Below are 16119 nucleotides of genomic sequence, written 5' to 3'. Positions count from 1 at the left end.
TCCAATAGTGGTCCTAACTAATTTAGACAAGATTTTAGCTGGCGCCCCCTGTTTCGGAGTATATTTTACAGAAAATGTACGAACACTCACTCAAAAATGTATTAGTTTTGTCTTTGACATATTTATTAAAAAAGGCAAGTCAAGAACACAGAGTGTACAAATACAAAAAATAGATTATATATAATAGGTACAGATAAGAATATATTGAATTAAGAGCATTAAAGAGATGTTTTCAAAAAAGTCTCAAATTGTCAGTTTATATCATAGTCCCTGTTCCATTTCCTGGGTTATAAATACCCACAGTTCCCAAGTATGAGTGTTTTTCCCATTTAAAATGTTATTAGTGGAACCACATTTCTGTCCCAAAGTGACTCATGATTACATGTAGGAAGTTGGTCTCTCACAGAAAAACCCACATACAGCATACATGTACACAAACCAAATATATGCTACATCCACATGGAGAAAACCCACATCTCTGAAGCTTCCATTCCAGCCATCTGGCCATCTTTACATGATCCTTCCAGCCTATCTCAACTCTGTTTCTACACGAGGCACCATACATATCAGAAGATAACTTCTGGGCAGGCTGTATTTTTATATTTTGTTTTCTATAGAGCTGTGAAAACCCTGGACCTTTGGGGCCACGGCAGCAAGACTGCATGTTGTGTTGAAATCTAATCTGCACCATATGCAAGTGCTGCGGCATGCAAACTAAAGTCATGTCATAGTTATTATTTAACTATATCGCGAAGACTGCATCACGAAGCAGTCTTTTATGGCATGTGTCATATCAGCCTAAACCTCTGTTTATATCATGTATCACCAATGTAGGTCACCTTCTTTAACTCAGACCGTCAACTTGACTGTGACAATCCACTCACTATGAAAGTCACCTCGCCCGTTCATATTTTTTTCTCATGTTCCATATACACTAAATACATCCGATCAGCACCTTGGCCCAGAATAGAGGCTCCCAACTAAACAACAAGGATCTATCAGGACCCAAATAGGTCACACAGATGAGACTTTTTTCCTATATGTGTCTGTTGGTAGCTGTCCCTGGCGGTTGTTAAAAGTTGACAGCATACTGTTGGGGTAAGGGAGGGAAATCAGTGGACAAACAACTTCCCTACATTCACTCTCCTTTGCTCTCTGGCCTTTTCTGTAAAATGTGTTGACCTTAGTTTATCTGAAGATAATCATATCCCCTGCCAAAATGTAAGAGGTAATTCATAAAGATTACAAAGAGATATGGGGTTAACGGATGAGGAAGAAAAAGTAGTGTGTGTGTGTGTGTGTTGAAACCGAGCGAATAAGCTGGGGATGTTTATGTTGGACAGACCAGGCCTGTGTCTGGAACAGGCCAAAAATATCCGGAAACAGAAAAATCCAGCAGGATGGGAAAGAACACACCTCCTCACTTCTCATGTGACCTTCTGCATTCTGCAAAGAAGGCTGAAGTTAGTGAAGGAAAAGTTATGATAGCAAGACCACTTTAAAGTTAAGTTCATTTTAATTGGGTGTTGTTTGCTGTCTTTGCAAGGAGTCTTTCACATGAATTCTGCAAACCTAAAAAAAATACCCTGACATGTATTTATTTATTTATTGAGAGATGAGTGATGTGTAAGGGCTTATCTCTACCTTTAAAGCACACGATTATTATCAAGCTATCATGTCAAGCAATGAGCTTTATTTTGTTTCATTAACAGCTTGTGGTTTCAACAGTTGCTGTCCCAACTGTGTTAGATGAACACAGTTATCTTAGTTAGGTCATTCAGAAAGTCAGAGGCTGCAGTGAAGCGTGGGCCAGAAATCATTTGAGCCAAACTAAGCACTAGCAGGTTTGTGTGTGTGGGGGAAGAAAGAGGTAGAAAACATGCGTGTTGGGACAAGGGGTGAATTAAATAAAAAATATGGTTTAAATGTATAGAAACAAGTTGTCTGCTAATTTTAAAGAGATGTTAGACAGTGATCACTAGTCGAAGTCATTAATCAGTCGTACTTCAACTTTTTAGGCTGTCAAAATGAGTAGGTAAAGTATATTGTGTTTTTGTTTTATTCTGCCATAAGTGCAGAACATATACAAACGATAGGGACATGCAAAATGGAGAGCTACTGTAAAAAAATATTTCGCAAATATTTGACCATTTTTAAAATTTAATTTGGAGGAAGCAAAAAGCATTCACCAAGAAAACAGTATAACACTAACTCTTGTCCACTGTAACCACTGGGCAAAGAGATAGAGGTTGGTACAGAGATTAGATTAGAGATTAAAGGCATATGTTCACATTTGTTTAGACGGGTTTCAATGGGAGATTGACCAAAATATTGTGATCGTAGTATTTCTGTATTTTCATAAGGAGATTTAAATTCTGAGTTGATAAAGCTTTGGAAAATGTTACGGATTAGGATTAGCGCTTGCATTTATTGACACTGTGGGAAACAGCTCACGGAGTGAGCGGTAGAAATACTTCCTTTTGTCGTAATCTGTGTCCTTTTTAATTTAGACACGAGAGTATATTCGGATTTGTGTGTATGTGTGTGAGTGACGGGAGGAGGGAGAGTAAGGGGGAGAAAGAGCTCAGTGTCTCAAAGCAGGATGAGCTGCTGCTGCTGAAACAGAAATCTCTTACTCCCTCACCCCTCCTTTCCCCGCCCCCAAATCTTCCCTTCCATTATTCCCGTAAATTTAGGAAACTACGGTGACAGCGAGTGACGCGCTGTCACTTGGACCACGGTCGACCATTACCTGCATCTCCCTGTCGCTTACCTCTCTCCGTCCTCCTCCCCCTCAACTCTTTCATTGATGGTACGGTCTGCTGTTATCGGCGCGTTCACACACTGTTAATGGTGGACTCTGCCGGTAACGAGAAACAGAAGGAAGGGAAGGAGGAGAAGGCGGAGATTGTTGGCCGGCCAGGACTAGACCCCATGAAAAGCTCCTACCTTCGAAAGGAGGGATACGAGGGAGCCAGTTTTGGGCGAACGTCGTTATTCCGTGGGTCTTCTCTGGCCTTGGATGGCCAGGCGTTGCGTAGTGTTCAGTGGATTCGGGGGGAAAACAACGACCTCAGCTGCTCCTAACGATGTAATGTTCACTGACATGGATGCTGATGTGCCTCCTCCTCTAGGCCGGCATTTTTGAGGATTTTTCTGTGGTTTCTACCTGGGATTTATATTTCACATTCTTATATATATATATATAGATTTTTTGTCTTTGGACCTGTGTTTTTTGTGTTGGAGCCTCGCAGGGGACGTTTGTTTGCAAGGTAATTTTAATGATAACGATACTGCCGGTTGAAAGCACTGACCAAGCAAGCATCACCATCAGCGGTGTGTGTGAATAATCAAACACCGTAAGCAGCAATGCTTGATCTTCTCTTAACTGTCTGGGTTCGTGTATTCTCACTATGAGACAAACATCTGAAAGCAGCGCTTTATGGAGAGTTAACGTTCCAAAAAAAATGACCAGAACTTTATAGGCTCACGCCCAGATTTGAAAATAAACAGGCAGCATGGTTGTCATCATCATTCAAATTGCTTATAGATAGATACTCCAAAATCCTTTGTATAATCGTAATAACGACGTGCTGACATAGAAACAGAATAACACATTTTATTGTAATACGTATAATTTAAAATTTTAGGCGTTATAAAGAAAACAGATGTTATTTCACTGTTGTTTTTGATTACATTTGTGATAGCAGTACCACTGCCGGCCAGAGGGGGTGAGTCATAAATTAAAAAAAAGAATGTTATCTTTCATTAAGGTAGGTAACAAAATGTTTTAACACAATAACACTAAATTAATTTTCCATTATCCTTATTCAGGAATAAAATCATATTTAATTAGAATGTTTTAATTCGAAAAGACTTTTAGGCAATTGATTGACCAAATATGCAATCGTGCAGAAACTCCAATGCATTCTGTTTCTACCTGCTACTTCCACTCAATCTATTTTTATAGCAATACATTAGGATTGTTGTGTTACATTTTGTAAAGCATTAAATGTGTAGATTTAATTTCTGCTTATCGTTTGACAAAAGTTATACCTGTTGTAAAGAAAATATTCATGGTGCATCTTTTAATAACAGTTTCCCCATGGAGTGGCAATAAATGGCAGCAACCAGAGTTACTCAGTTAAACCATGTTGCATGTACATTTTTACATTTAATTTTTTTTCAGCTAAAACTACCTAAACCCATAAAAATGCGGAGAGTGATGACTCAGGCATGTTTGGGAAAACCAGAAGTATAGATAACGGTCCTATAATTTTGGGGATGGGTACTTCATGTCTGTTTCAGCTGAACTTAATATTTATGTTAGTTATCTACATACAATATAAATGATGGGCGTCAGGTACTGCATCATTATTGCAGCACCAGTTTCATGTGCATATATCCGTTTTGGCTGATTGGATGCATTGCGTGAGTGTAGTGTAGAGTGTAGTGGGCAATGTCCACGAAGAGTTATTGTCTGCATCTTTTGGCTGCTCTATTCAAAGGCCGCCACAGTTGATCATCTGCCTCCATTTCCCTCTATCCTACGCCCTCTTCCCCTCTTGTCATCTATAATAAATTATGCACCTTATATCCACAATCTCTCTTTGTGACCAAGCCATCTTAAATTTGATCTATTATCAAGTAGTTAAATGTCATTTTCCATCCTCTTCACTCACATTGATACCTAAGAATTAGCAACTAGCAACATCAACTCTTGTCTTTGACAGTATCACTGCCTCTAAACAACTTAGCAGGACACACTGCTGTTGTAACACTAATTTTATTTTACCACTGTTCTTTTCTGATCCATTACCTGAAGACTCTCATCTTTCCTCTTACCATCCCTGAAACTTCTGTATTCATTTACCTACACCATCTCCTGCCTAAACCTCTTTCCATCTCTCTTTCTACTGACATCATCTCCTCAAAGTGCTTTTTTTACAACTCAACACACTCAACACTTGCTGACTTGCTAGCACACTGCTGCTTCTATCCTTCATCAAGACATAACAATGTAATCAATTTTCAGCTACAAATGAAGTTCACCGTTCTCTCAGTCAAACCCATCGTCCAACTTATTGTAAGCCTTTCTACTCCCATCCTTTACATAGCACCCAATATGTTCCTGCTACATTCTCTCCTAGAATTTCACTTTTACACTTTTCTTTAGCACCTCACATTCTTTTACGTTACTCTTTGTTTAACATTGCTGACTTAAAACCCTAAATCCTTCTGCATTCCCCTTTTTACACCATATACACACACAACTCCTGCTTATCACATCAGTTGCCAAATCTGTCCAATGACCTATGCACCATTCACTGCTGTCTCCAAAAGATACCTTCCACCAAATTATGTAGCATCCTTGGGAAGTCTTCTTTCACCCTTCGTGATATTGAACTTGTGGTGCATTAACACTGGCAGCATTCAGGAACTTACTCTCAACTTTCAGCCTTAAGCTCGTGATTCTGGTTCTTTATGCCCCAAAGAAAATATAGGACAACCCCTACTCCTCTTTCTAATTACTGAATGGTAGAACATTTAAGTCCTCTCTACTGTTCCTAGTCTGATAAGGTTTCGTTTTGGAACTTCAGTTTATTATGTTTTACTAGAAAAATAATTTCGGAGTGAAGATTCTGAAGTGAACTTTCAAAATGTATATGTCCCACATATGGTGTTGCTTCTTAGAGTCTAATGTGGCAGTCCTTTGACCACAAGTCTAATCCTTTACAGTTTTCTGTTTTATTTTTCTTTCTTTCATGTTATATAAAATGTTAAACAACTTGAAAAATGCAGTTTTAATTGTATATATCAATATTTATTACTACGAATGTATAGGCCTAGAATCCTTGATTTCATTTATTCTCATGTTGTGTTTAATGACAGCATATTTTGCGATGGAAAAAGAAGTGAAGTGAAGCGAACTATGATTTTACTAAGGAGAATGAATAAAATAAATAACAGTACATATACTGGGATTCAAGTTTAAACAAAAGAAAACTCAGAGACAAAACACCCTTGTATTATTTCTCTATTTGCTCTATAATTATGTTTTACTGTGATGACACTGATGCTAAAAGAATAATTTAGCTAATAATATAGAAACTAAAGACAGATTACTATTAAGTCTTGTGGGAATCCTCAATCCAAGGCTCAATTTGATCAAAATGGTTAGAATTAAGATGAGATTTGTTGTTTAATGTTTTAAGACTCTTATAGCCCTGCAGCTCATCACCATTTTGCAGTATGCATTTTTTATCAGACTGTTTCATCTGAATTGTATTATCCTGTAATCAATTGTAATGATTTATTACTCAGTTGTCATTATGGTAGTTAAAATCCCTGTAATCAGTTTAAACATGAAAAGTTTTGGAAATGTAACTCCAAGACAGAAGATGGGCACAAAGGGCAAAGTGTTGTGTGTGTGTGTGTGTGTTACTTACTGTGTGCACAGGTGCACTCAGTCTAAACCCTCAAAGTAGAAAAGACAAATGGTTAGTGGGTGGGTACACGAAACCCTTTAGAGTAGCACAAAAAAAGCACATAAAAACAAACTTGCGTCCTTCATTTTTGTTTTTGCTTTCTTACAAAGTTTGATCTCTACCAGCTAACTGGAGTGGTGGGAAAAGTAGGTGGATGTTATGCCTCTGTTGTTGACACACCCTTTACTGCATTGCCAAAGCCTCAGGTGGCCAATATGATCCCTCTTGTGGTAAAGAGTTACAAACCGGTTGCACCTGTGCTCATGTTTGTGGCACCTGTGGTGGTTTGGTGGGGATTTGTTATGAAATATCTGATTATGTGGATCATTTATTGACCCTATCCTTTATCTCTTGCGTTCAGTCTCCCTACATCTCTTTTTTCCTGTCTTTCTCCTCTGACCACTCATTCTCCACCCTTTCAAACACCAATAAACCCACATAGCACCCCCTTCCCCCCACTTCTTCCAGATGTTAGGGAAGTGTGGGAAGTGCCTGAGGGGGAGCTGTTTGTGTGTTCCTCAGGGTCCCTGCTTCCTGTTAAGATCTGGAGAAACTCCATTTAAGCTGAAAACATCCATAACACACAAATACAAAAGAAAGTATGAACAAACATCGCACTGTAGACTCCAGTCTCACTTCACTTCTTCATTTAGCTGGTAAGTGTATATGTGTGAAACTTATAAACACAAACTACAGTTGAAGTACCTGTAAACTCTTCATTAGCTTAGCAACAGTTGACTGCTTCATTATTGCACCTGTTTTTACTGTTTATGGATGAACAAGTCAGACGGATATGATCTTTTTGTCTTTCGATTCTGCCAACTCTGTATAAGCAACAACAAACACGAGTATAGTGACATGAGTACACACTGACATCTGGCTGCTTCACAAACTATAGTCTTTGCATTGCTGTGTAAGATTCATAAAAAATAACTGTGCAAGAGGCAGTTCCTTAATGCCACAACGCAGATCCAATAAGCAGAAGAACACAATTAGACAACTTTTAGTCTGTAGTTACGATAGTTACGATGATGTATTTAAAATAAAGAGGAATATGGTGCCAAAAGGCTAAATTATTGAGAAAGTATTTTATTATAAATTATAAATTCATTAAGTATTGTTTGTGAACAGAGGCAGTGAGGCAGAGTGAAGAGCTCAGTGTGTGTAGTGCAGTCTAACACTATCAAACAAGTTAAAGGTCCATTTTCAAGAAATTTGAATTTTATCCTCCTATTGTGAGAAAAATATTTCATAAATCATCAGAAAACATCAAAGACTGGTGCTAACCTCACAAAAAGTGGAACATCCCGTTATTGGTACTGAAATGGTTCTACAAGGTACTGAATCCTGTGATGTGAAAGAGAAAAGGATTTGCACAGGATTCGTTACCAAACGGACACAATATGCTCTGCTTACACTGTGAAGACTAAAATGAATGAGTAGGATTATCATATGGTTTTCTGATGTGTGTTCTACCTACAGTATGTAATGTGCAATGTGTTTCATCTTAGCCTTTACCGTACTATATATATTAAGCTAACTTAATTAGCTTAACTTACTAAAATGTATGTGGTTGTCTTTTTGCAGATGACAGAGGGGAGGCGATGTCAAATCCATCTCCTTGATGACAGGAAACTGGAGCTTCTTGTACAGGTGAGGTTTTTCATGTTCTCCTACTCCCCCATCCCCCACATATTTTTAGAGTGAGAAAAAAATGATTAATGATTTTGTATCAGTTTCAAATGCTGCTGAGCAAGCAGGTGACGCAGCACTGTGAACAGTGAACATCATAAACACTGGTCTATGCTGACTGTTGTGCATAGTATTTAAATTATCATTTTTATCTAGACTTTTTTTAGCTATGAAAAATGTTAAATAAAATAGGATCAGTACTACACTGTACTGATCAGTTAACTATACCTGGACTGATGGGCAAAAACAACTGCTTCTCTTAGGCCTACACATGTATGAAACACATACAACCTCACCAAATGAAATAAAAACAGGATCAGTACTACACTGTACTGATCAGTTAACTATACCTGGACTGATGGGCAAAAACAACTGCTTCTCTTAGGCCTACACATGTATGAAACACATACAACCTCACCTCTTCTTTGTTACTTTAGTGAGTATTATCCATAGGTTCTTAATAAAAAATAATGCGCCCCCTGATGGTCAGCAGTTTCACTTCGTTCTAGCATAGATTTGACAGGGTTGAGCAGTGTAAGGGATTAACCTTGAAGAAGGGAGAACAATTAAGGATCAAGTCAAATTATTTTTCTACTTGACTTGTTGCCTTGCCTCTGACTTCTATTCTTTATCTTCCAGTCACCGCAATGTTTTTGTCTTTTGAGTAACAGCTGTTAACAGAAGCCTGAGATATACTGTAGTTATGTTTAGTAAGTATTTTAAGGGAACGATTGACAAGTTGTTTGAAAAGTTTCTTCAAACAAGGACTTTCATTGGAAGTTGACCAGTAATCATTGATAAGTAAAACTGTATGGCTAAAAGTTTGACTTTTGGAGTCACTAAATTGTCCACAATATAAAATTAGCAATGTAGCTAATCTTTAAAAAGGATACTTGTAGGCAGGATTTCTACCACTGGTGTGTAAGACGTAATTGTTTTACCATCAAAACGTTTGTCCACATTTGACCTTCAGTACTAGATTTCTTCACCTTAATTATTAATATAATTTTGGTTTACATGGCAAACCAACCATAACCACTACTGATGGTGGCATTGCCCTGTCCACACCATTCAAATGAATGTACCTCTTTGATAACATTCAATCTTTGTCACTGCTGGTCTACTTGGAAGCTCACTTAGAATATTGCATTTAAACATGACGACTAAAATGGTAAGATGATCATTAAATCTTTTATTCATCCTCTCGTCTCAATCAACCGTTTTATGATTGGTTCATTCTGGCCATGAAGACAAGTGCATCTAAATATTCCATGTTAAATCAGTTGCCTCTCAGTCGGGTCCAAAATAACCAAAATTCAAATCAAACTGATTTTATTTGTGCATTCAGTGTCTTCATTGAATGCAAAAATGTGTGAGGCCTTATTTTGCTGTTTGCAGCTTTAATTGGTACATGTGGGACTAGGAGCGGACTGCTGTGTGGTAATAAGAGACCAACAAATGGATCTGTCTCACACTGAACCAAAACATGCATTACAAGTAATGTGATGAAGATAGCCTGAAAAGCCTCCCTTTACATTCCAACGCGTTCCTTTAGCAAAAATGACTACTGTTCTGTTTAGATAATTATAAGGACTGGCACGAGTGTTTGTGGATGTGGCTAATAATTTTCTTCAGCTCATAAAATAGCTTTTCCTGTCTCGTTCTAAATTTAAAACATAAACATAGTTTGAATCAGTTTATTCTTGAGGGAATTAATGTATTCTTAAATTTAAAATTAAAACCCTAATTTTATTGTTTGTAGCACCGTTAGTGCATTAAAGGAGTCATATGGCATGAAACTCAAGTTGCTTTATCAGCAAGACAACAGGTTTGACTCATGCAAATGCCAGAAGGAACAACCATCAACCACTGTATATCACTGTGGCATCAGCCTGAGCTCTCTCTGGAGTCATTTGTGTAGCAACATGACTGTGGGCATCACAGTTCTATAAGATCTAGGTCAGTGTGTGTGTGCGTGTGCACGCATGTGTGCTTGCATGTGTGTGTGCATGTGCATTCTTGCTGTCAGTATGACATCACCTCTATTTCTTTAAATAGCTCTCGGCAGGAAAATACATGTTAGACACAGTTCAGGTTAAAAATTGTTTTCATTTTCTCAACTCGGTTTAACTCATGCTTTCCAATTCCAGATGTTTTGGTGTTGATTTTTCTAAATCTAACGATTTACCCCTTTATACTTTAGTATTTAGAGTAAATGATTATGTATTATTTTATTATTATTTTTTATTTATGCATATAATTTAGTCTGAAGACCCTAAAAATTTGTCCAAAAGCTAATTTTGTTATAATACTGTATATAACATTAGGCAGGGTTGACTACAGTACATAACACTTTAAAAACAACATTACATTTATTTGTGTACAAAATTAATTTGATGTCATCATTTGTTCTTTGTTGAGTCCTCCCCCATGCAAAATATATAATTATAGTGGCACAGTGACCCTTCATGGAACAATGAAAATAATTAACCTTGACAAAAAAACTATCAGTTAAAGTGAGACATTTTAAGCTGTTTAGCACTCGTTGGTGTTCCTTCTGGCTGAAACATCCCTTTGTTAATGAGAAGAAAAATAAAACCGGCTGTAAGCTATTTACTGCTTGGGGTCCACCCTGTGGTTTGGGTTAAGCTTACACACACACACACACACACACACACACTCACTCACACCGCATGTCACCCATTACACTTTGAGCTTTGCCATCTATATAACACTGCCTTCATACCTATTGAAAGCCCACATGCCTTAATGTAAATTCATATTGGTGATATTCACTAATGAAAACTGTTGTACGCGGTTTGTACCAAAAACCGTTAATTTGTTTTGAGAGGGTGAAAAAACATGACAAATTTTCAATCGATCAAACAACACACCCAGTATACACACACACACACACACACACACCTGGTACAACAGTCCGAGAGCTGCTGATTGTTGCTTGTCAGAATGCTAAGTCATCACAGCAAATCATAGCCTGTATAAGAACTGAGACACTGACGTCCGATGTCTATTTCTCCCTGCAGCCCAAACTAATGGCCAAGGATTTGCTGGACCTGGTGGCCTCTCACTTTAACCTCAAGGAGAAGGAGTACTTTGGAATTGCATACACAGATGAAACGTAAGTAACTCAACTGAAACTGGGATTCTGCGGGTTGTTAATGGTTACTAAAACTAAAATAAATGCCAGCTCATTTATATTATCAGACTGTGCTTAAAAAACATTATTCTCTTTGTGGGTAAAAATGCATGAAACCCTAATAATCAGGATTTTAAAGATTACAAATTGACATTTACATTTACCAATGTTTGGGTAATAACTAGTGTAATGCCAAAAGTCATGCTAGCATACAATTACATACTAGCAAAAGCCTTGTTTGTGTGTGGGGGTTTTATTAAGGATTTTATTTCAAACCCACTGTACTGTACCCCACTTTCACAATTGGTCCGACGTGTTCTATATGTTCGTTTGTCTGTAAGATGATGGATGATAACGGTGAATCATTTCCTTTGTCTTTTATCAGGGGCCATTTCAGCTGGCTGCAGTTGGACCGCAGGGTGTTGGAGCACGAGTTTCCTAAAAAGTCTGGTCCTATTGTCCTGTATTTTTATGTTCGGTGAGTCTACAAACAAAATCACTTCATCAATCACTAGTCATAAATGGTGTCTGATGCACGTCGCATCCCCATAAACTGCTTTGCCCATATTATGTACGTGACGTTTGTCAGTGTCACAGTCTTTTGAAGGGCTAAATCAAAAAAAAAATTACAGTGAAATCAGTCTAAAGAAAATCTGACCTTTTAAGAAAGGGTAATTGACGCATTCACAAACTAGTCTGCTCTGCGCTTTTGTGTTTCTCACACAATAACTCCACTCACAAATAAGGTACTCTTGGGAACCAGATAACATCAAGAGCAGTTGTCTGTGTGTGTAAGTGCGTGAGTCTAGGCTGTGGTTTCCATGTGCAGTGACTTTATATTTAATAGACAATTGAAAAAGGAGCAGAAAGGCACCTGAGCTAAAAAAAGATAATCTGATTTCTCAGCCCTTTAAGTAAACACGCCGCTCTACCATGTTCATTCCCACACACAAAACCTGAAAGGAGAACCAGCACCTTTGTGTATTGTGTAGAACTCACAGCAGATGTTGTCGATTCCCAACACGTCTTCATTTTGTCATACACTCTTCAGGGACTGGAATTAACTAGAAACATGGACAGTAATGTTCTGTTTATTGTGTCACCTGTTTAACTGGTGTTGGGCGGTGGAAGCTGCCCACTCACACAGTAACTGCCATACAGTGATACAGTCCTGTGATACAGTCATACACATACAGGCACACACACACTTGCAGCTTGCAATAAAAATAAATAAATACAAAACTCACCAGTACTGAAATACAATGACTTTATTTATATACATCCAGTGTTGTTATGTTCCATATTCCATTTTTCTGGTCTTAGCCTTGTACTACTGGTTTTTATGTAGAGGGAGTTAGATTGTGCTGGATAAAAGTTTTGCTGTTGCCTAGGAGAATGCCCTTTTACTGGAAATGTTTGTGGCAGGAACTGCTAAATATGGATTTCAGCAGCGGGTGGGAACAGAGCCTCTTGTGCCTGTCCTTAACATTCAGTCAAAAAAGTCACTCAAAATTACTTTCTAACCCAGATTTCTTTACCAGCAGCTTAGCCATCATCCCCATCATTTCAACTCCTTGTAGATTAAAAAGGCTCAGTTTCACACGACCGGATTATAGCCAAGTTGATCTCAAGCTGTCCCCTAAAGACATTTTCACAGCATTGGGAAATCATTTCGTCCTCTGCCATTAACCTACGATACCTGTAGCCGGTGTCTGTGGGATAGGCTCTGATGGTCAGGGGCATCGTCTCTTGGATGAAAAGAATTGAACATTTAAAGCAGATGAGGATCAGCAGTGGTGTTACCCACTGAGAATGTTGTTCTAAAGGTTCTTAATGATGGTGTATTCACATTCTGTGGTGTTTATGTGATGTATGTCAATTGTAGCTGGACGTCTACAGATTCCTACTTCGGTGTGACTTTTAGTGTTTAAATGTTCACACCCTATACTGTATTGACACAATCTGGCCGTTAAAATATTGAAAATCGTATGTTTCCATCAGAGTGGGACTACCACTAAGTGCTCTCTGTCTGTATTTTGAAACCTCCCCTCTGGCATTGCATGCATTCATGAGCTAAATTTAAACAGCATTATTATGCTTTCTTCCTGAACACTACTTTGCCAGATGTGGGTTACTGTGCTTCCCTGGGTAGAGTGAGTGTGTTTGTATGCAGAATTACTACACAATGGTAACAATGTGGAGTGTGGAAGGGTGTATGAGTGCAGTTTGTGCACAATCTGTGTTCGTTTTGGTACATTTGGTCAGAGACGTTTCAGTTTCATTGACTGGAATTACATTCAAAGTGTTTTTGTTTTCTTTTTTGTTTAAGTTGTGACATCGAAGTTTTTATATTTTATTTGTATTTTTATAGTTGCTGATATATCACAATTTTTCAACTTTATTAATCATTATTGTAATTTAGCTAAATATGGCAAAAACTTTCAAAACTTTGGTGAGGCCATTATCCTCAACAATACTAATTAGTCAAGTGCTCACAATCCTTATGACAGTTGTGTTAATCAGTTGTAAACTTTCTTATGTGCAGCAACTCAGTCGTTTGGGTATTTCCGGTAATATGGCAGTGGAAAGCCATCGTATGCAGAGAGAAAAGTATAGGTGCTAGGTGCCATACTGCCAGAGACTGTCTACAACACACAGTTCTTTAGCATGACAAGCTATACTTGGCCCCTCAGGTAGTCTGAAGACCCAGAAGGTGAGATAAGACTCAGCCCCATCTTCTCTAATTTGTACCTTGACTCGTGGGCCACAATTGTCCTCAAATTGACCAGAGGGGCCGGGTCAGAAGCAGATGGATGGAGCGTTCGTGTGAACTAAGATAAATGACATGAAAAAGTCATGTATAAAGGCTAAAATGCTTTTATCATTTTCTATGCCATCTATTGGGGAAACGTGGGTATTGCATGGATGGCAGAAGTATAACGATAATATAAACAAATTATATAATTTGGAAAGGTTTCGTGGGCTGAATGGACCGCATCTGGCCCCAGGGCCTTAGTTTGTCTGCACTAGACCTATCCAAATGAGATTGTGTCCTGTGGAGCATGTAGATGCAACTAAGAGGGCGTGGTCAACCTGGGCCCTGATGATGACATTTTTCAACTGTTTAAAGTCACCATTTTTGTCCATGTCACCTGTTTATTCTGTGCTTTTTCTGAGATAAACACAGTACAGATAATAAGCGTGTGTTTGAAATGTGTCTTAAAAAATATGAATAATGTGCCATTAATACCATGGTCCTTTTTATTGCTGTTAACACTTTTAATATTGTTTTCAGATTCTACATAGAGAGTATATCCTACCTAAAGGACAATGCCACTATTGAGCTCTTCTTTCTAAATGCCAAGTCAATCATCTACAAGGTACAGTCATTTACAGTAATACAGTAACTGAAGAATTGGACATGCTTTTTGATGAGGTGCAGACATAAGCAAGTTGAATACTCACTTTTTTTTATTTCGATGACAAGGTTTTTTTATCCTGGCCGATTTTTTTCACTTCTAAATAAAAAATGATTGCCCTACGCCCATAATAACGTCCACTAAGTGAACTTTCTGACATACGTGACCTGATTCCTACTACTCACCACCTCTCACTAAACGACAAGCACAGTCACTTCTGTTATTAATAGTTGTATATTGTTTAGATTTTTTTTACTTCTAGTAAATAGAAGACCACTGTATGATTAAAAGAATTCTCCACTGTGTTCATTTTTACATCAGGAGCTTATTGAAGTCGACAGCGAGATTGTCTTCGAGTTGGCTTCCTATATTTTACAAGTACGTTTATCTTACGTCTTTTTTGTGTGTCTTCCAAAGATGCTTTCACTGACCTCATATCATTATCTCTCATAAATGTTCATTATCTTTGTTATGCAAGGACATGTAACACACGAAAAGGCCTCTGTGTGTGTGTGCGTGTGTGTGTGTGTGTGTGTGTGTGTGTGTGTGTGTGTGTGCTCTACATAGCTGCACATAAAGGTGTCTGTCCTGTAGGCCTTTAATGATTAATGCATGAGATGTTGTTGTCAATGTCTTTGCTTGATTGTGGTTCAAAACTGACTGACCTTGTACCTTGTTTAACATGTTGATTTTTTTTCTTTAGGAAGCTAAAGGTGATTTTACCAGGTAAGGAAATCATTACATGTGCAGGATTTGCAGAAAGTGTATAGGAAACAGATTTAGCCTTGTGTTATGGTAATCTGTTGACCTGGGGTTTTTGGTCTCCATAAAATGGTCACATAGCTATGTTAATTATAAGTGTCATTGATGGCATCCCATGGTTCGAACACTAGTTTATCCGGTTTGGATTCTGATCAAGAACGAACCAGTGTCTTCAGCTGTGAAAGCAGAAGCAGTTTTCTTCAGAATCTTTTCTTGGATTTATCCATCATTTACCTACCAGGGGTCGATAAACTCAATAAATCACGCTGGTGCTGTAGGTGCTGGATAAATCCGCTCTGCCAGATATGGGCCGGGTGTCGCACATCGGCAGGTGTAAGGCATATTTTGAGTGACAAAAAACATGTTACAAGGTCACCAAAATCTTCATATTTAGTAATTATATTTAAAAACCAACCAACTACCAACTAAAATAAAAAATAAATTTTAATTAAATACTCATTCTTTATGGAGCCGCGGGTTGCCGGCCCCTGTACCAGAGAGAATCATTCACTTCTTTACCATATGTCAGTGAAACAATACTGTACTATCAATGTGCACGTCTTTTGCAGTTAGTCTATTTCTGTGTTTGTTAATCAGTTAT

The 16119-nt window shown here is 38.0% G+C and overlaps 1 protein-coding gene across 9 annotated transcripts in view; it reads left to right on the top strand.

Moving 5' to 3' along the window:
- frmd4a (FERM domain containing 4A) overlaps positions 1 to 16119 on the top strand; it is a 65423-nt gene that overhangs the window by 31537 nt on the left and 17767 nt on the right. For 7 of the 9 annotated variants that reach the window (XM_008311919.3, XM_008311920.3, XM_008311921.3 and 4 more), the window contains 6 exons: positions 8076 to 8141; positions 11225 to 11319; positions 11723 to 11815; positions 14633 to 14717; positions 15078 to 15134; positions 15460 to 15482. In XM_008311919.3, coding sequence (XP_008310141.1) covers positions 8076 to 8141; positions 11225 to 11319; positions 11723 to 11815; positions 14633 to 14717; positions 15078 to 15134; positions 15460 to 15482 — 419 coding nt within the window. Of the gene's footprint in view, positions 1 to 134; positions 3273 to 8075; positions 8142 to 11224; positions 11320 to 11722; positions 11816 to 14632; positions 14718 to 15077; positions 15135 to 15459; positions 15483 to 16119 lie in introns of those variants that run through there. The other 2 variants (XM_025056068.1, XM_008311922.3) reach the window with 2 other exon arrangements.

This window comes from Cynoglossus semilaevis, chromosome 6, assembly GCF_000523025.1.
Source record: "Cynoglossus semilaevis isolate Cse_v1.0 chromosome 6, Cse_v1.0, whole genome shotgun sequence".
Lineage (NCBI taxonomy): Eukaryota > Metazoa > Chordata > Actinopteri > Pleuronectiformes > Cynoglossidae > Cynoglossus > Cynoglossus semilaevis.
Note: the sequence above shows the minus strand (reverse complement) of the source record. Positions and strands in the feature narration are given on the sequence as shown.